Here is a 20,497-nt window from a genome sequence, read left to right as displayed (position 1 = left end):
TTTGATCATTTTTGTTTTTGTCTTGAAACCAAAAGGATCTTTCTAACTGGTGCTTCTGTCACCACGTTAAAGAATGGTCCAGTCGGTGTAACGTAAACGAAATATCAAAACAAAGGCATGCGAAAGCTAGTGGGCTCAGCATTTCTAGGGGTAGACTGCTTCACAGCATTTCACACCTCTACAAACTAAGGTGTTTATGATGATGCTTCTTTCTTAAGATTTTTTTGATGTGGACCATTTTTTTAAAAGTCTTTATTGAGTTTGTTACAACACTGATTCTGTTTTATTTTTTGGCTTTTGGCCAGCAGGCATGCAGGATCTGAGCTCCCCCACCAGGGACTGAACCCAGACCCCTTGCACTGGAAAGTGAAGCCTCAAGCCCTGGACCAGCAGGGAGGCCCCTAGGATAATGTTTCTATTGGGGGTTCTCCAAGTCCTTCTAATTATTCCAATACCAATCTCCTTCTGGTAACCGCTTAGCTTCTTAAAACTGATTTTTTAAAAACCTTATATGGAAGGTCCCAAAGTTTCACAGCACAGGAAGGAATTTCTGCTGAATGTTTGATGCTTGTTCCACGTTCAGTTGATGGACTACTGATTTCAAATATGTGAAGGGGAAAAAAAAAAAAAAAGTGAAGTAAGTGAACTTTTCAACTTGAATTTCAGGGATTCGGGAACCCTTCAGGTGAACACTGGCTGGGAAATGAGTTTGTTTCGCAGGTGACGGGTCAGAAACGCTACGTGCTGAAAATACACCTAAGAGACTGGGAAGGGAATGAGGCTTACTCGCTGTACGACCACTTCTATCTCTCGAATGAAGAACTCAACTACAGGTGAGGAAATTACATGTCACTGAAACGAGTTAAAAGACTTGCCGGAAGTCAGAACCCCACTGTATTAACCAGAATCTGAATGACTCAGATCAGATCAGATCAGATCAGTCGCTCAGCCGTGTCCGACTCTTTGCGACCCCATGAATCGCAGCATGCCAGGCCTCCCTGTCCATCACCAAGCTCCCTTAATGGGGAAAAGCAGCTTGGCTCTCAGAGTTCTTTGCTGCCCTTAGGCAAGTGTCTCTAGTTTTAACATTCTAATTCTAATGATACAAGGGGAGCTTTAAGAGACAGAATTGTGCCTGTTGTGTCTGCTCTGTAGCCTCAGAGCACAGATGAACCCTGCATGGCAGGTAATTATTTGCAGAATAAATGAATGTTGTGTCCTTATAAGATACCATGCCAATAACACAGCAGATGTATGTGTATGTGAGTTGCTCAGTTGTGTCTGACTCTTTGCGACCCCATGGACTGTAGCCCACCAGGCTCCTCTGTCCATGGAATTCTCCAGGCTAGGATACTGGAATGAGTAGCCATTTCCTTCTCCAGGAGATCTTCCCAATTCAGGAACTGAACTCGGGTCTCCTGCATTTGGCAGGCAGATTCTTTACCATCTGAGCCACGGGGAAGCCTAACAGATATATGAGTATGCTGTTTCCTTCCAGAAGGTTTTAAAACTTAAATTTATCTTTGTGAAGTTCAACCACATTCAGTTGCTGCATTCCATCCCAAACTCAGGATGAGCTCCAAGCTCAAGAGAGGCATGACTAGCTGGGTGGTTGGGCAGCTGGGTCCTCTGCCCTGGGCTGCAGGAAGACGGGCTGGTTCGCAGCACGGCCTCAGTATTTGCGTCCTCCCACCTACTTGGCGGAGCTAATCTCGAATGTTCCAAGAAAAGCACGGACAGTTCTGAGTGGGAATTGGCTCTTTGGCGCTAGAATGGCCTGAGAGTGGAGGCAGAGCAAAGGGGCTCCGCACCCTGCTGTGTGCGGCCAGGGCAGTGCAGGGGTCAGGGCATCTCGCCGTCACGCAGGGGCTCAGGATGCCTGTCGCTGGCAGGGGCCAGGGGGACGGGATGCCTGCAGGTGACCCAGGAACTGGTCTGGGAAGATACAACACAAGGGGTCAGGTACCAGCACACCCTGAAGGGAGTCTAGAAGGCACAGGCTGGGGAAGAATGGAGGGGGGAGGCGCGGCTCCGGTGGCCGCAGGGCACACGTGAGACACCTACTCTGATGTCAGGCAGGAGAGAAGGTCCACAGCAGTGTCACAGCAGACAGAGGTCAGCTGGCCTGCAGTCCTGGCTGGATTTCACCGATGCCCAATTCAGACCCTCTGCTCAATGAAAATTCCAAGACCTTAGTAGTTTGGGGGGAAAAAAAACCCTGTGATTTTTAAAGTCCTTGAGCTGGCTTTTCGGGGAGGCCGCAATGGACAGCTCAAAAAAAAAAAAAAAAGGGCTGAAAGCCGGCCTGCTGACAGCTACCTGAGAAGTGCATACCGTCTCGTGCCCCACTAAACGGTGGGCCAAAATTCAGGAGCACGTCTGAAGACATAGTGTCTGACAAGCTTTGACATGACTTCTAAGAAGTCAGTCATTGGCTCTCATCACACACAGAGCCGGGCTGCCCAGAGTGGACCGGGGCTCAGATGAGTGAAGAGATAGGTGTCTGGGCTGCAGTGCAGCCCCAAGGGGACTCTAAAGAGATCAAAAACTCAATGAAGTTTTAGACATGAGTGGCTGGTCACTGTTTTACCTCCAAGCTAAATATTTTTTCAACTGGCAACAGTTAGAACTCTACAACAGAGAAATTAAAAAGAAAGAAAGAACACAAAAATTAAGGATTAGACTATTTACATAAGAAGATTTTACAAAATGGGTCATTACCCTTGTATGCTGACATTATAAAAATATTTTAAACTGTGATGGTTCTTAACAGATGTATTTCCTTTAGAAACACAATCAATTTTTAGATACATGATGTAAAGAAGCCCATATTTGTTTAAAGCTCAGTTTAATTTACTTGACATTATAGGGCAGATACTACATTGAAAAAAATTATTATCCTGATAAAACACATCAATGTGATAAGAAAACTGGGATGTGACTAAAACTTAAAATAACTATTGATATTTCAGAATGCCAACTGCATGTAGCAGTTGTTTTTTACTAAAGGAATTTTTCTCAAATGTTAGAAAACTGAAAAAAATACATGTTATAGGAATATATAAGTGCATCAATAGAATATGATTCTTTTTACTAAAACTAAAAACTATTGGTATATTAAACCTTAAGAATTGGTCACGTTTGTGGTAAAGAACTGCCTGCCAATGCAGGAGATGTTAAGAGATGTGGGTTCGATCCCTGGGTTGGGAAAATCCCCTGGAGAGGGAAATGGCAACCCACTCTAGTATTCTTGCCTGGGGAATCCAGAGGATCCTGGCAGACTACAGTCCATAGGGTCACAAAAAGTTGGCCATGACTGAAGTGACTAAGCACACACACACCAACATTCTGGTAGTTCCATACAAACACTAAGATTTAATTATTAAATATTGGCATTACCTCTCTCATCATTCCACTGTGGTATAAAAGCGATGGGTACCAATTTAAAGCAATTTCGAGAATGTGGCTATTCTTGATAAAGTTTTGAAAAAAAGCCAACTTTAACCAGTGGGCCACACAACAGAAGGATCTAAAGGCAGTCATTCATTTCAGTCCTGCCTGCAATTAATGGGACGGGCCGGGACAGAAATTTAAAGTCCTTCTGTTATATGGCAGCCTGGACGGGAGGGGAGCATGGATACATGTACATGGATGGCGGGGCGCCTTTGCTGTCCCCCTGAAAGTATCACAACATTGTTAATTGGCTATACCCCAAATACAAAAGTTTAAAAAAAAAAAAAAGCAAAGTGCTTCAAAACCTCAGAGATGAGCAGAACTGACATGAACATGTTACACCAGGTATACAGAGGTTGTGCTGGAGCCTGGGGTCATGACTGAAACACAAGAGGGGCCTGAAATCAAGAAACTCAGGCCCTGCTTTGTGATGAGGTTTGCAGAGTTACAATATTACAAACAATTAAAAAATCTGAGTTATTAACACAGAAGTTATTCAGGGGTAATGCTTTATGGAACCTACTGGGTAAGGTCCCAGGCGCCCTCAACGACTTCCTCCATAACCACACACTGGGTGCCCCAGCGTGGAGCCCTAACAGAGGGGCAGCTGCGACCAGTCCCCGTTCTGCCACGTACGGTGTGTCCCTCTGGGCGAGTTCCTGTCTCTGAACCTCAGCCGTCCTACCTGTGAGACGGCGGGTGCCGCATGCCTACCTTGGGGCTGTTCTGGGCACTGAGTCTCACGTATGGGAGTGCGTGGTGTGGGTGCTGAGAGACAGGCCCCTGGCCAACCTTTCCTCCCGGCTCCACCTTCTGTTCCAAAATGAATTCCAAGAAACCCTACTCCTTCCAAGATAGTTGCCAGCACACATGAGCTGGTGTTCGCAAGATGAGTGGCGTCTAGGGGGCTTAGAGAACAGGAGCGTTCCCAGGATGGGAGACTCAGCAACCCCGGCCCAAGGCCCACACAGCAACACAGGCTCGGTGCAGGCTCTAGCGTCCCCTAGACCCTGCTTCCCTGGCCCGGGCTCCCCTGGAGCAGGGCACACAGCCCCCCGGCCCTTCTCCCCTCCTCCTGGGCAGACACGCTGCTGGTGGGGAGCCAGATTTTTGCGATCTCCTAAAAGCCAGAGCACAAAAGAATTGATGCTTTTGAACTGTGGTGCTGAAAAAGACTTGAGAATCCCCTGGGCTGCAAGGAGATCCAACCAGTCCATCCTAAAGGAAATCAACCCTGAATATTCACTGGAAGGACTGACGCTGAAACTGAAGCTCCAATACTTCGGCCACCTGATGCAATACGCTGACTCACTGAGAAAGACCCTGATGCTGGGGAAGATTAAAGGCAGGAGGAGAAGGGGATGACAGAGGATGAGATGGTTGGATGACATCCCAGACTCGATGGACATGAACTTGGGCAAACTCTGAAATGCTGAGGAACAGGGAAGCCTGGCATGCTGCAGTCCATGGGGTCGCAAAGAGTTGGACACAATTTGGCGACTGAACAAAAAGCCTGGGCCATCATCTGGAGTTTAATGAACAATACGCTTATTGTTTCTCAAAGTCTGGCAGGTTTATTACAATACTATTCAAAAATGAGGCCAAGCAGCTACAGGCGTTGTTTTCTACATGGTTCATGAGACTTCTACACCAAGTGCAATGGTCCTTCCTGGTCTGCTGCCCTCCCCACCCCCACTGGTCATCTCGGGACTTTGATTACTATTTCCATGATATGGAAAGAGGATCCCTTCACAACGCATTTTCCCCTCTTTTGTTTATCTGAAAGCAGCAGGAAAATAAATTATAGGGCCCCGAAGTCCCTGCTGATGCTGTGCAAGTGATACGCGGTGAAGGTTTCATGAAAACATTCCTCTTTGCCTAAGGGTTTGATGATAAGTTGGTTCCTGTTTATACCAGCACAAAAACATTTTGTCCTGTTAGTGCATTAGTGCACTAACCGGCATAGCACACGCTTCTGTAGAATGAAATTCTTCATTGTAAAAAACTTTCCACTACGATAAATCAACCACCCAAGCCAATTATGTTTTGCTTTTTTTTTTTTTTCTGTTTTTCTTTGCATGCTCATAGGATTCACCTTAAAGGCCTCACGGGGACAGCCGGCAAAATAAGCAGCATAAGCCAGCCAGGAAATGATTTTAGCACGAAGGATGCAGACAACGACAAATGCATTTGCAAATGCTCACAAATGCTCACAGGAGGTGGGAGGATTTTTCTCTCTTCCAATTTGTGTTGGCAAGGAAAGGTTTCAGAGAGTGAAAGGTTGGCTATTCAGACTGCAACCTGTGATCGGTGACAGTGTCCAAATTTCATAACTAGATGGACTTGCTCAATGCGGGGAGGTTTGTTTTTCGCTTTTTTGGACTGTTGAGTTTTACGCACTAATGTGATATGGAGCTAGAATTGTCGCTAGGCCAACTGTGTCTCCTCAGGACCTGGCCCTGGCAGGGAGAGGGGCCATGTGACCCTGAGCAAGCTCTCCTGAGCTTGTGCTGAATATCAGATGTTAGAAAGATGGTTTAATTCCATTTTGCTTTATTAGAAAGGTTAAGAATTCAAAATGGCAACAAAGCAGTGACGTGGATTCATTAGTATAGGAATGTTTCTAATGAATAATTTATAGTTCAAACAAGAATTTTTCAGTTTTTTTTAAAGATGTCATTAATATATAGCAAACACTTATAATGCAAAGAAAATAACTAAACAACCTCCTTTTCTGTGCATCAAATTAAAATGAATGATAGTCCAGTTTAAATTAAGGCCTTTATTTTCAGGCTGTTCTTGCCTTCTATTGATACCTCCCATGCTAGATCTCTCAAAATAAAAAAGAAACCACATTCAAAAACAAATCTGATATAACAGTCACTTAAATGGCTGGATGAGTTCTCAGAAGCATGTCAGAGTTTAGCGATAGGGACCAACTGTTAGGAAACGTATTCTTCTGATTCCTAAAACTTTTAAAGTGGAATAACCAGAGCCAGTTAATTGTGACCGAGACCAGAAAAAAAGTCTGGCAAATGCTGTCAAAGTTAGTTCTTAAAAACACTGAAAGATTGAAATCAGCAACGAAAATTCTGCCAACAGTGCAGACTAAATGTAGAGGCAAACAGGAAACTGGCAGTGTTGAATCTGTGGAGGCCATGAATTGTATCACCAAAAATTCATTCATTACTCACCCAGGAAAACCAGAGGAAAGAGCTGAGGTCAATAAATCTTACAAGTATGAGGGACTGCGTCAACAAGTAAAGGATCTAAACTTACCATGTGTTAGCACTGCAGTTAAGAACTGTTTACAGGCAAAAGGATTTATTTAAGAAAATAATGTGAAATAAAGTAATTTTCAAGTCTTTCAGTGATACTGAGAGATGGAGGCTCCATTAAGAAACTCAGTCTTACGGTTCCTTAGAGAATGTATTTTATGTATGAGTACATGGTGGTAACATTAAGCCTTCCTTATTAGCCAGGCCCACTTCAGTAATTATTTCAACCAGAGAATGCTATTATGCGGATTGTGTAAAAGCTGCCTGTCTCCCCCATCAACCATAATAATCCTTTTTAAAGCCAACCAGGGGAAGGGGGTGGGGGAGTGAGCCCTTGGAATCCTTCCTGTTTGCCATTCCCACACTGAGCCCAGCAGTCCACTCGGGCGACAGCAGTTTTCAGACCACCCGAACGTCAGGAGCTACTCAGGAGAGTATCAGTGCATTAATAACCAAGGAAACAACAGATTTATTTACTCAGATTAAGATTTAGGGCCGAGAGTGGAAGTGGAAAGCAGACGGGAAAGAAGAAATGTAGCCCGAGAGAGAGAGTGTAGAGGTCAGATTCCAAGCTGTGGTCTGGACCAAGGAGAAGCCAGCTAGATTTTTGCATGTACAGTAAATTCAATAGCTGAGTCAGGCAGCAGGCTCTGGAATGGACAGACTCATAAGTGTGTAATATTCCTGAATATTAGGAAGGATTATGAGCCTCACACACAAACGTCTTATCAAATCAACATTAATCTGAATCAAGTAATGGAGCTGTTACCCCCGGAAAGAATTTAGGCATCTGGATGGAATAATTGGTGACCACAGAGCAGCACGTGAATATCAGAATAGAATATACGCACCAGAATACTTTTAAAGAAATAAAACAGGCCCTACAAATACTTGCCCCTGAGGTAATGGTCACATTATTTCTTTTACTAGGTTTGGAGATATCAAGAATAGTTGTTATTTTTTTCTGTATTTTAAAATTTTATACAAATGGCATCATACTGTGTATGTCCTCCCAACACAATATGAAGGTTTATCTGAATTAAGACATGTAGATCGAGGTCACTCCTCTCCTCACAAACCCAAGGCCTCTGGGGAATGGCGTTACCCCAGACTAGTCCTTCAGGGGTAGGTGTGGATGACCCCCGAGACCCTCGCTTTACTTTAGGGCACACACCACTACAGCTGAAAATTTTCTTTTTGTTTCTGGGACTTGAAGATTTGCTTTTTATCTAGCTCCACTGAGTACTTAAAATCTAGGGTTACGCTTTCAACAAAAAGACTTTCTTTGTAGTGGAAGGGCAGCCTGAATCAGTCTGGTCCACCGTGTGGCTGGGACAGGATAGATGGTGAGCCTGGCCCCATGAGACCCACCCACCCATTCTCCAGGTTCTGACCCTTCCCCACTTTCAGCTGTCCCCTGGCTCTCCTAGCCATGTTCGGCGGGTGACTGGCCCTTCCCCACAGCACAGAGAAGTAAGGGAGCTCCTAAGAACGTGTGCCTTAGGGAGCCACGGTCCAACTAGTGCAGAGATGGAGAGCCACGCTCCCCTCTGCCAGGCGGCTCTCCCCACACTCAAGAGTGGCTCCGGGCACATGCTTCACAGACCTGGGATGTGACTCTCTGAAGAGCTGGCATTTCCCACTCAAAGGTGCGACAGTCAGGGCTGCCTGGCTCCTAATTCCTTCTGTGCTTCCCTTTCACAGGCTGGTGGTTTGATGCCTGTGGTCCTTCCAACCTGAATGGAATGTACTACCCACAGAGGCAGAACACAAATAAGTTCAACGGTATTAAGTGGTACTACTGGAAGGGCTCCGGCTACTCACTTAAGGCCACGACCATGATGATCCGTCCAGCAGATTTCTAAACTCTGGCACCCACCTGAGGGACAATGTCTTGCCCTGTTTCCAGAGACTTGCTCCCAAAGCACTAAAAGACTGCACGCTGTCTCCGCATCTGGCTTGGACGAACTGCCCACTCGGTGCAGAAGGGGCCGTGAGCTCCCAGTGCGAGCCCCGTGAGGCTTACCCCTTGAACCTGCATCACTCAGTGAACCGACGCACAACCCCAGACAAGCCACAGCCTGGTGTGGTGACCCGGCAGAAAGCCTTCGGGAAGATAAATCTAAGCTCGCAAACGAGACTGACAATTTACAGACTCTGTTGTCACAACCAAGAATGTTACGCGCGAGCTGATCAGTAAATAACTGGAAAACAGAACACTTATGCTGTGTAGTAGAGATAACCTTGGAACTGCATTTTTCCAAGCACTGTTTATAGACTGTGTAAATATCTATATGTCCTGAATTCAGCATCGCTATCATAATTAAAAGGAAGAAAAAATTCTGCAAGCCATAAAAATACATTATATATTCAGGGATTTTTGTGAGAAGTGGTTATTAGTAGTTTTAACATTTAGAGAAGGAAAAACATAGCTAATGCATTTTTCTGCCTCCTCTTAGGAGCTTTAAATTTTCATTTTGAGAACAGCATATTTACGTGTGTATTGACAGCTTAGTTTTAAGTTAATGCTCAAATATATATATTTCAAAGTTTCCATGGTGAAAACTTTCAGGATCTCTGAAATTATTAATAGAAACGTGTTCTTTTGGTATATATGAAGATTGTACTATTTTTTCCTGCCTTGCTGTTAAATATGAAGGTATTTTTAGTAATTAAATATAACTTATTAGGTGAGAGGACCACATTTAACTTCTATGATAATATTTACAGCATTGTAATTTGATTATGAAACAAATGATTGTGCTTCATGACAAGGAAAATCTTGATTTTTAATGAAGAAAATTATACATTTAATTTCATGACAAACAGGCTTTCCTATCTTTTACTTACTGTTGTAGAACAGAAGTCTTGTTTCTCTTCTACCAAGATGTATTTTAGGGAAGTAGGCTACAATGCAGTTTGTGGTTGAGAAACCTTTCCATTTGAAACAGTTACAAAGCTATGCTTCTCAAGCTAGATTCACCCCACAAGTTAGTCAGGGGAAAACCATAATTTGCATCAGTAACAATAACTTAAATCCTACTAAACTTAAACCAGGAGTCAACTTAAAAAAAAAGTGTTCTGGAGTGCAAAACCAAAACCTGCTCTTTATATAATCAGATCAGATCAGTTGCTCAGTCGTGTCCGACTCTTTGCGACCCCATGAATCGCAGCACGCCAGGCCTCCCTGTCCATCACCAACTCCCAGAGTTCACCCAGACTCCGTCCATCGAGCCATTTATATAATAGTATACGGAAATATTTACAGAACATTTCGAGAGCACAGATTTAAGCTCAGGACTGTGAAAACTCCTAGAATTTTAACTCTGTTGAAGTTCCAGGATACAATTAACACTAATAACATTTGTGTAATGCACCATAATTTGGAAGCCATTTCTCATAGATTCACAGTTGAGTCAGATGTTAGGAAACTTAGAGCCAAGTCTGCAGCCAGCGTTACCTGTGTCTGTCTCACCTTACGCTATTCTACCACTACATTTTTTCTTATCTAATTTATGTCATGCCCACATCTCCCCTTTCTGAACTTAGTTTCCTAACACCCAGGTGTTGCTGAGCAGACTCTGGACACACTTCTCACCATGCTGTACCTTCCCAACAAATACATTAACCAGCAAGTAACCTCCCGTCTCAGAACAGCTACTCTCAGTATGTGTAAGAAGGCACTGTAAATTTAACAAAGGGTGACTGTATACACGGCTTTGTACCGAGCTAAAAAACATCTGATAATAAGAAAATATCCCTGCTCCAGAAGAAACCATATGTTTTCATGATATCTCAATGACCATATGACAGACGCCGAGGTGGGGAAATGAAAATACAGGAAGAACTGGCAACAACACACTTCATTTACAGCACTTGTCCATGTAGGCAGATAAGGTGAGTTTCAAAGGTAAACATCACTATGTTACTCAGTGTTACATATACTCTCTCATGTCAGAGAATGGGGGGAATTTGCATCTTTACTTCACACTTCAACTCCTTACCTGGTATTTCAAACAACACGTCTTGCTGAGAGCAATTTTTCTTCTTCTTAAGAAAACATGTATAAAGCCAAGACCAAATCAAACAGCAGTCTCAAAAATGGAAACAGAAACGACAACTAAATAAGCCCCAGGGAGGTAAAGTTCCATTTCTTACTATGTGACAGTCATATGGCATTCTCAAAGCTGAAAAACCTGGAGACAGGTCGCAGATTACAGATCATCAATTATCTTTCTGGCATAATCTTTTGAAAGAATAATCTGTTACAAACCAGTTAACATTTGAAAACAAAAGCCAACTTCTGCACAATCTGACTTCCAAACAAACCTGAAATTACCTACTTATTAATCTTTAAAAACACTGGAACCTGGAACTTTCCAACTAAGAATTTGAAATACCAGAAAGTCAGTAAAGCTGAAGTTAAGTTTTAGAAAAAACACCAAAACAGAAAGACCACATCATAATGCTAGCACGCGGCCACTTTTATGCCCATCAGTTCTGTTAACAGTAACAGCATTAATATTTGATGTAGTAAGCCAGACAGAATAGCACTTTCTCAAAAATCTTGCCTTCTTTCATTACTGTGTTTCTCAATCCTAAGGACTTCCATAATTAAATTTTTGGGGATTATATTCCTCATGACTTTTTGAGGAATGGTCTCACATTTATTCCCACAAATAGACAAAATGCGTTAACTTCTGCAGATGTGTCATTTTAGTTATAAGTATAATTGCTATTGATTTAATTTTAAAAACCTTGAGTATGTATCTATGCCAATAACAATTTCCTGAAAATACCAAATTGCACTTATCATCATAAAATAATGTGTGACTTACAGGAGCTGCAGGGAAGTAGTTAGACAGTTCAAATGGTTCCTCAGAAATCCAGTGACCCATTTCCAAAGACCACAGTACCTGTAAGTGACAGAAGAAGCAGAGCACTTTTAATAAATCTATCAGGCTTTTAGTGGACAATAAACCAATCCCAGGGACGGGGGAGCCTGGTGGGCTGTCGTCTCTGGGGTCGCACAGAGTCGGACACGACTGAAGAGACTTAGCAGCAGCAGCAGACCACTTTAAAGATACAGCAAAACGAAAACAAAACAAAAAAACCCCAGCAGTCACTACACACTCCATGGAGCATCCTGAACACTGAAGGGCTATCAGACTCTTCAGGTTGTGTAAATGTTACAAATATTAATGAATGCTTGGTTAAGGAAAAACATCTCTGGATGGCTAGAAGCCTGGGTTATTATTATATCTGAGTGAGGCCAAATACTGAACACCATTCTACTTCTAAACATATGAAACACTACATCTTCCTAAATTCCAGTTTCCAATTTAGACAGTTGTTACAGACCATCTTAAGCAAATAACACAGAATCTCATTAATTAAAAAACTCCATATATTTGGAGACGATAGATCATAAACCTAATTGCAAAGAGCAAAACTTCTGCGGTATAACTTTATTTATATCATTTGCTAATATCTTTAGGAGAAGTTTTCTATAACACATTGGGAAATCCTTCTCACCCTTCAGAAGAGTAAAATGTCTCATATCATAAACAAGCTTTCATCATCATCATCATAACATTTTAGAATAATCAAAACAATGCTTTCGCTTTTACTTCAACAACATTTGAGATCCTGCACTCATCTCTATGATGAAACTTCCTGAATATCTGTGTGAATTAAACTGTGTGAATTAAAGTACAGCTAAAATAAACAAACTGAATTACGTAACTCACACTTATCTTTTTATCTGCAATTTCCTTCTTTCCTGCAGTCAGTGAATTCATTCTATGTCTCTAGAGTTGTGATGTAAAGTTTAAGGGTTTTTTGCGGACTTACTAGGAATGAAGTCTAAATCTTCCTTTTTGGTAGTTTCTAAACTTCAGACCTAGAGCCAGACATCCTGGAATGTGAAGTTAAGTGGGCTTTAGAAAGCATCACTACGAACAAAGCTAGTGGAGGTGATGGAATTCCAGTTGAGCTATTTCAAATCCTGAAAGATGATGCTGTGAAAGTGCTGCACTCAATATGCCAACAAATTTGGAAAACTCAGCAGTAGCAACAGGACTTGAAGAGGTCAGTTTTCATTCCAATCCCAAAGAAAGGCAATGCCAAAGAATGCTCAAACTACCGCACAATTGCACTCATCTCACATGCTAGTAAAGTAATGCTCAAAATTCTACAAGCCAGGCTTCAGCAATACATGAACTGTGAACTTCCTGATGTTCAAGCTGGTTTTAGAAAAGGCAGAGGAACCAGAGATCAAATTGCCAACATCCGTTGGATCATGGAAAAAGCAAGAGAGTTCCAGAAAAACATCTATTTCTGCTTTGTTGACTATGTCAAAGCCTCTGACTGTGTGGATCACAATAAACTGTGGAAAATTCTGAAAGACATGGGAATACCAGACCACCTGACCTGCCTCTTGAGAAATCTGTATGCAGGTCAGGAAGCAACAGTTAGAACTGGACATGGAACAACAGACTGGTTCCAAATAGGAAAAGGAGTACGTCAAGGCTGTATATTGTCACCCTGCTTATTTAACTTATATGCAGAGTACATCGTGAGAAACGCTGGACTGGAAGAAGCATAAGCTAGAATCAAAATTCCCAGGAGAAATATCAATAACTTCAGATACACAGATGACACCACCCTTACAGCAGAAAGTGAAGAGGAACTAAAAAGCCTCTTGATGAAAGTGAAAGTGAAGAGTGAAAAAGTTGGCTTAAAGCTCAACATTCAGAAAATGAAGATCATGGCATCTGGTCCCATCACTTCATGGGAAATAGATGGGGAAACAGTGGAAACAGTGTCAGACTTTATTTTTTGGGGCTCCAAAATCACTGCAGATGGTGATTGCAGCCATGAAATTAAAAGACGCTTACTCCTTGGAAGGAAAGTTATGACCAACCTAGACAGCATATTCAAAAGCAGAGACATTACTTTGCCAACAAAGGTCCATCTAGTCAAGGCTATGGTTTTTCCTGTGGTCATGTATGGATGTGAGAGTTGGACTGTGAAGAAAGCTGAGTGCCGAAGAATTGATGCTTTTGAACTGTGGTGTTGGAGAAGCCTCCTGAGAGTCCCTCAGACTGCAAGGAGATCCAACCAGTCCATTCTGAAGGACATCAGCCCTGGATTTCTTTGGAAGAAATGATGCTAAAGCTGAAACTCCAGTACTTTGGCCACCTCATGCGAAGAGTTGACTCATTGGAAAAGACTCTGATGCTGGGAGGGATTGGGGGCAGGAGGAGAAGGTGACGACAGAGGATGAGATGGCTGGATGGCATCACTGACTCGATGGACGTGAGTGTGAGTGAACTCCAGGAGTTGGTGATGGACAGGGAGGCCTGGCGTGCTGCGATTCATGGGGTCACAAAGAGTCGGACACGACTGAGCGACTGAACTGAACTGAAACTTCGGAATCATCCATGGAATATCAGTCTGAAATATCTCCTTTTTAATATTAAACCTAGTACTTACCCAACATGGGACAGCATTTTGTTTTGTTTCTAAGACAAAGTGAGTATGACGGTGGAATAAAGATAAGAACGGAATACAGGGTCTGCATGGCCATTCTCAGCACTGGCCCAGATCTTACTTTCAACAGATGCGTTTACTTACTCAACAGCCATTTCTTTCTGCTCACAATCCATTCATCTGTGAACAACTTATTGAAAGCCTACCAAGCTGGCTCCTGGAAATCCAGGAGGATTTACCCTAGAAAGATTTACCTTCTTGCGGGAGGCATGAGGGGAAACCACAAACGCTGATTTCTCCAAAGCAGTGCTGGGCACACTTACAAGAGGAAGCAAACTAGCTCAGGCCGGGAGAGCCACGACAGGGTCCACAGAGGGGCTGACACTGAGTAAACGTTCACGAGGCAAAGGCAGAGACAGGCCGAGAGGAGAAGGCATCTCAGCACAGGGAGCCCACGTGTCAGGACGGCACTGAAGCAGGCGCTTTCTTTTGGCTGCAGTAGAGGCAGCTTTGGAAGAGGCGGTCAGAAAATAGGGTCGGCGGCTCCACACGGTAGGGAAGGTTTGCTAGCATACCCTGTTTCCAGCCCTGTGTGCCAAGGACATCAGTGCAAACACAACTGCTGGGGAGGAGAGTCAGAAGACACATCACAGGAGCCGGAACAAACAGCCCGCGGCGTGGGGCTCACACTGACACAGTGGGAAAGGGGTGAAAAAACGGAGAAAACCTGCCTCCATTAGAGAGAGAGCAATGAGCTGGGTCCTCAGGGATCCTAATCTTCAAACAGATCTGTGTGTACCTGGGCGTTTTGTCATTGAATTCTCTTTTTCTTTCCCCCTTATTTTTGCTGTGTAACCAGCATTAAACAAACAAACAAACAAAAAAAAAAAAACAACAACTTAATATATTAATTCAGTGAAAGAAGGTATTAGAAAATTTATAACTCTACACTGAAATCATGTTTGTACACAGTTCTATATGGGTGGTTAAAATAAGCCACTGCAGTAACATACTGTTTGCCTTACTTTTATCGGTCAATGTATGTTATCGTTTACAGAGACACATTAGCTCCCTACAAACTCATATAATTAGCCCTGGACATAAACTGTGGAAAGTTTCAAATCAGGTTCACTTCCGACATGAAGCATGTGGAAGAGCAGCACAGTGAGAAACACCACATTGCAATGAGAGAATCCAGGGAACCAGCCTTAAAAATGGCTTTGGAATTTGAGTTCAAATGGAATCCACATTAAAATGTCAACTGACTTAAACAATCTCTGGGAGAAAATTTACGTTCTCTGAATGTGTCCCTTTCTAAATATTTTGAAAATAAAACCATCAGGCATCTACAGTAGCATTTTGGTGAGTGAATTAATAAATTTAATTTATGTAGGCGTCCAAGGAATGAATACTGTACAGAGATAGTAGAAAACACTGATTGTAATGAAATCATCAAATCAGACTGTACTTTTTTTTAGAGTGTAAATTTTTTGCTTTAGTGTTTTCATTAGCTAGATTTATCTCTACCTTCAGTTCAGTTCAGTTCAGTTGTTCAGTCGTGTCCGACTCTTTGCGACCTCATGAATCACAGCACGCCAGGCCTCCCTGTCCGTCACCAACTCCCGGAGTTCACTCAGACTCACGTCCATCGAGTCAGTGATGCCATCTAGCCATCTCATCCTCTGTTGTCCCCTTCTCCTCCTGCCCCCAATCCCTCCCAGCATCAGAGTCTTTTCCAATGAATCAAATCTTTATCTTAATAGGGTATTCAAAAGGAGGAAAACCTACTCTGTAAGATGGCAGTTAAGGCTGCAAGTTTAGTTAAAAATAAAAGGTTAGGGACTTCCCTGGTTGTCCAGTGGCTAAGACTCCAAGCTCCCTGGGTTTGATCCTTGGTCCGGTAACTAGATCCCACATGTCACAACTAAGAGTTAGCATGCTGCAACTAAAGATTCTGCTTGCCGCAAGGAAAACTGAAGACCATAAGTGCAGCAACTAAGACCCAGAGCAAATAAATACGTAAAAACAGTAAATAAATAAACAAAAGTCAGTACTAAATCAACAAGGTTAACTGGGTATATATTTCTCATAATAAACATGAAAGAATGAAAATAATCAAGAAGTTATCTAAAGCAAGAATGGGCTGCATGAATACAGAGGACCAAATCCCATGAACACAGCCCTTAAAATGAGCGCCGAGTTATTTCAGCATCCACTGCAAATGAATATATTTCTAACATTTTAAAAACTATTACTCATAAAACTTGAACCCTGTTGATGAATTTAAATAGGACCCATTTTCTTGCTCTATTATTGGATTAATAGTTAACGATCAGAGAGCTTCCCATAATGTAGGACTGACTATGCAATTAATTCCATACCAGGCAAAACTCAAACAGTTTTCTCTCATTTTATATCTACCTCCTCATTTGAACAGGGTGAGGAATGTAACTACAGCAAACCCAAGCCAGACAATGGCTCTGAGATTAAATGCAGGTCAAAAAGAGCATCAGACACAAGGAAGAAAATGAAGCCTACTACAATTAAACAGAGCAAAGTGAACATAACTTATTTTCACCATCCCATAAGCCTCAACTAAAACAATGGAACTAATAGGAATGGGGAAAAAGGCAGATAAAACATGATGATGCTTTGAAGTTGCGAAGAAGGTGGATAAGTGGTAACTGACCTGGAAGAGCAAAGAAAGCTCAAGCTTAAATGTCTAGAAAGGGAGTCAGCATTAAATTCCTTCCACAGATTACCAGGAAAGCCGGGAAAGTGGTACTACCAACCTGTGAAAATGCAATGTAGAACAGAATGAGAAAGAGAAATATCCTACCTCCTGCCCACTCTTTTCTGGAATAAGACTAAAATCAGACAGACTTTCTGGGAGCAGTGGTGAGAAGCAGGGACAACTTCTATAGCAGAGCCCTCACCCCAAAACACGAGCACAGAACCATGATTTGTCGGGGAAACCAGTCAGCTCAGGGAAAAAACGATATACAGATAATGACACACGGACTTCCCTCTGTCAAACACCTCCACTTTATCAGAAGATTTATACACTCAGGCAAACAGGATTTCAATCAGGTTTTTAGTCCTCATTATTAAACCTGACTTTCTTCTCATTGGATAAAAGCCTCTAGTATGAAAACAGAAAACAAAACAAACCAAAGGGAATTCCTGGGATGACAGTGATGGGAAGTCCCAGGATACCAGCTGCTTGGGAGACCAAGGGAAAACCAGTCTCAAGGGGAGCAGAAGAACAAAGGGCTTCAGGGGTGGGAACCCCAAGAAAAACAGATGGGACTGGAAAATTATCCGGTGTGCAGACAATTATGGAGAAAAAACTAAAATGCTTTTAGAAATTTTTGCAGTGAGTTAGTGGTAGGCACATAGAAAAAAAAACTAGGTAATGAAAATGACTGTCAATGACTAGCTTAATGACTGTCAATGATAAGCTTAAGAAAAACAAACAGAAATTACTGAAAACAAAATAGCATCACAGTATATAATATGGCTCAGCTTAAACAGCATTCACAGTCATCTGTGTGTACGTAGATGTGAGTGAGTGCGTATTTATATGCATATATAACATGGCAAACAAAAACCAGACCATACTGGGTAGATGGGGAGGGGACGTGTACGTCATAGTGAAAGCTATACAGTCGTATTTTAATCTTCTATAGAGGACGGCTACAGATGATGTCTATGAGAAAAAAAAAAAACAACCCAGGAAAAGCATTTTATTTAGAAATATGCAAATAAAATATCAGAAAGATATTTTAGTAGAGAGTCTGGGCTGGGAAATAACATGTCAGGGAGTGCCATTTCTATTAGAGGCCTCATAAATTACATTTGATTCTGAAAACATTTCATTTGGGGTAATTTTACCCTTATGAAAGAACTGCCAAAAGAGCACAAAGAGTTCTTTGCCAGTCACCTAGATTCCTGTATAGTCCATGGGGTCACTTCACTAGACGCCTCTAACGTGTAATGTAAGTCTCCAACTTAGCTCTTCTCTTACAGAAGTGCGCTGCACCTAGAACCAGCTCGTCACTGTCTACAAAAACATCCTGATGGACTTGTAACTGGAACTGAGTTGATTCTATAATTTAAAAATAAGGAGAAATGGCGAGTTAAAAAAATACTGAGCTTCCCAATTCAAAAACCTAGTATCTATTTCCTTTTATTTAGGTCTTTAAAAATTTTTTTCTTAAGTGTTTTGTAGTTTCCAGTATACAGATCCTGCAAATATTCTGTCAGATTTAGTTCAATATTTCAACTTATGGGGTTGCTAATATAAATGGCATTAAAAAAAATTGGAATTCCATAGCTAGTAAACAGAAATACAACCAAATTTTGTATATTGACCAAAAACATCTTGATGGACTTGTAACTGGAAATGAGTTGATTCTATAGTTTAAAAATAAGGATAAATGATGAGTTAAAAAAATATTGAGCTTCCCAATTCAAAAACCTAGTATCTATTTCCTTTTATTTAGGTCTTTAAAATTTTTTTTTTCGGAAGTGTTTTGTAGTTTCCAGTATACAGATCCTGCAAATATTCTGTCAGATTTAGTTAAATATTTCAATTTCTGGGGTTGCTAATATAAATGGCATTTTAAAAAAATTGGAATTCCCAGTGTTCATAGCCAGTAAACAGAAATACAACCAAATTTTGTATATTGACTATGTAACCTGTCGGAGAAGGCAATGGCACCCCACTCCAGTACTCTTGCCTGGAAAATCCCATGGACAGAGGTAGGCTGCAGTCCATGGGGTTGCGAAGAGTTGGACACGACTGAGCGACTTCACTTTCACTTTTCATTTTCATGCATTGGAGAAGGAAATGGCAACCCACTCCAGTGTTCTTGCCTGGAGAATCCCAGGGACTGGGGAGCCTGGTGAGCTGCCGTCTATGGGGTTGCACAGAATCGGACACGACTGAAGCGACTTAGCAGCAGCAGCATGTAATCTGTAATCTTGCTTAACTCAACTTACTAGCTGTAGGAGTTTTTCTGTAGACATGTTCACATCATCTATGTAGACAATCATGTCTTACGTAAATAGACAGTTTTACTTCTTTCTCAATCTATGTGCATACTTTTTCTTGCCGGTTAGGACTTCCAATACAATGCAGAGAGGAGCAGTGAAAGCATTAAAGTTGCCTAGACAACTTTGTGAGACAGATTAATTTGGTTTATTATAATAGCATAAACCCAAATTGTTCTTGAATATAAATTAATGTGTCTATGGAAAGCACAAGATTTTTTTTTTAAGTAAAAAAATCATCTATTCTTATTTGGTACTCAGTTCAGTTCAGTTCAGTCACTCAGTCGTGTTCAGCTCTTTGCGACCCCATGAATCACAGCACGCCAGGCCTCCCTGTCCATCACCATCTTCCAGAGTTCACTCAAACTCACGTCCATCGAGTCAGTGATGCCATCCAGCCATCTCATCCTCTGTTGTCCCCTTCTCCTCCTGCCTCCAATCCCTCTCACCATCAGAGTCTTTTCCAATGAGTCAACTCTTCGCATGAGGCGGCCAAAGTACTGGACTTTCAGCTTTAGCATCATTCCTTCCAAAGAACACCCAGCACTGATCTCCTTTAGGATGGACTGGTTGGATCTCCTTGCAGTCCAAGGGACTCTCAAGAGTCTTCTCCAACACCATACTTCAAAAGCATCAATTCTTCGGCACTCAGCTTTCTTCACAGTCCAACTCTTGCATCCATACATGACCACTGGAAAAACCACAGCCTTGACTAGATGGACCTTTGTTGGCAAAGTAACGTCTCTGCTTTTGACTATGCTGTCTAGGTTGGTCATAACTTTCCTTCCAAAGAGTATCTTTTAATTTCATGGCTGCAATCACCATCTGCAGTGATTTTGGAGCCCCCAAAAATAAAGTCTGACACTGTTTCCACTGTTTCCCCATCTATTTCCCATGAAGTGATGGGACCAGATGCCATGATCTTCGTTTTCTGAATGTTGAGCTTTAAGCCAACTTTTTCACTCTTCTCTTTCACTCTAATTATCACAGCTTTTATAGGTTCTTCAACTCTCTAATCCCTATAAAACAGAACATTCTGAAGGATCAAAAGAACTAAATGCCACTTTCTGGATCAGAACCAATTAAACTATTTTTTTTTTCTTAAACATTCACTTTGTTATTTAATCACTAAGTTGCATTCCGATTCTTTGCAACCCCATAGACTATATCCTGCCAGGCTCCTCTGTCCATGGGATTTCCCAGGCAAGAAAACTGGA

General features: G+C 42.0%; 2 protein-coding genes across 9 annotated transcripts in view; one reads left to right on the top strand and one right to left on the bottom strand.

Annotated features, from left to right (window-relative positions):
• The window catches only part of ANGPT2 (angiopoietin 2), a 58,087-nt gene extending 48,530 nt beyond the window's left edge, over positions 1 to 9,557 (top strand). The window contains exons 7-9 of the mRNA XM_027530121.1: positions 667 to 833; positions 5,542 to 5,672; positions 8,436 to 9,557. Coding sequence (XP_027385922.1) covers positions 667 to 833; positions 5,542 to 5,672; positions 8,436 to 8,596 — 459 coding nt within the window. The 3' untranslated portion in view covers positions 8,597 to 9,557. The remainder of the gene's footprint in view (positions 1 to 666; positions 834 to 5,541; positions 5,673 to 8,435) is intronic.
• Positions 1 to 20,497, bottom strand: part of MCPH1 (microcephalin 1) — a 231,750-nt gene that overhangs the window by 122,190 nt on the left and 89,063 nt on the right. For all 8 annotated transcript variants that reach the window (XM_027530112.1, XM_027530116.1, XM_027530118.1 and 5 more), the window contains one exon: positions 11,570 to 11,647. In XM_027530112.1, coding sequence (XP_027385913.1) covers positions 11,570 to 11,647 — 78 coding nt within the window. The remainder of the gene's footprint in view (positions 1 to 11,569; positions 11,648 to 20,497) is intronic.

Source organism: Bos indicus x Bos taurus, chromosome 27 (genome assembly GCF_003369695.1).
Source record: "Bos indicus x Bos taurus breed Angus x Brahman F1 hybrid chromosome 27, Bos_hybrid_MaternalHap_v2.0, whole genome shotgun sequence".
Taxonomy (NCBI): Eukaryota; Metazoa; Chordata; class Mammalia; order Artiodactyla; family Bovidae; genus Bos; species Bos indicus x Bos taurus.
This window is presented reverse-complemented; position numbering and strand designations above follow the sequence as displayed.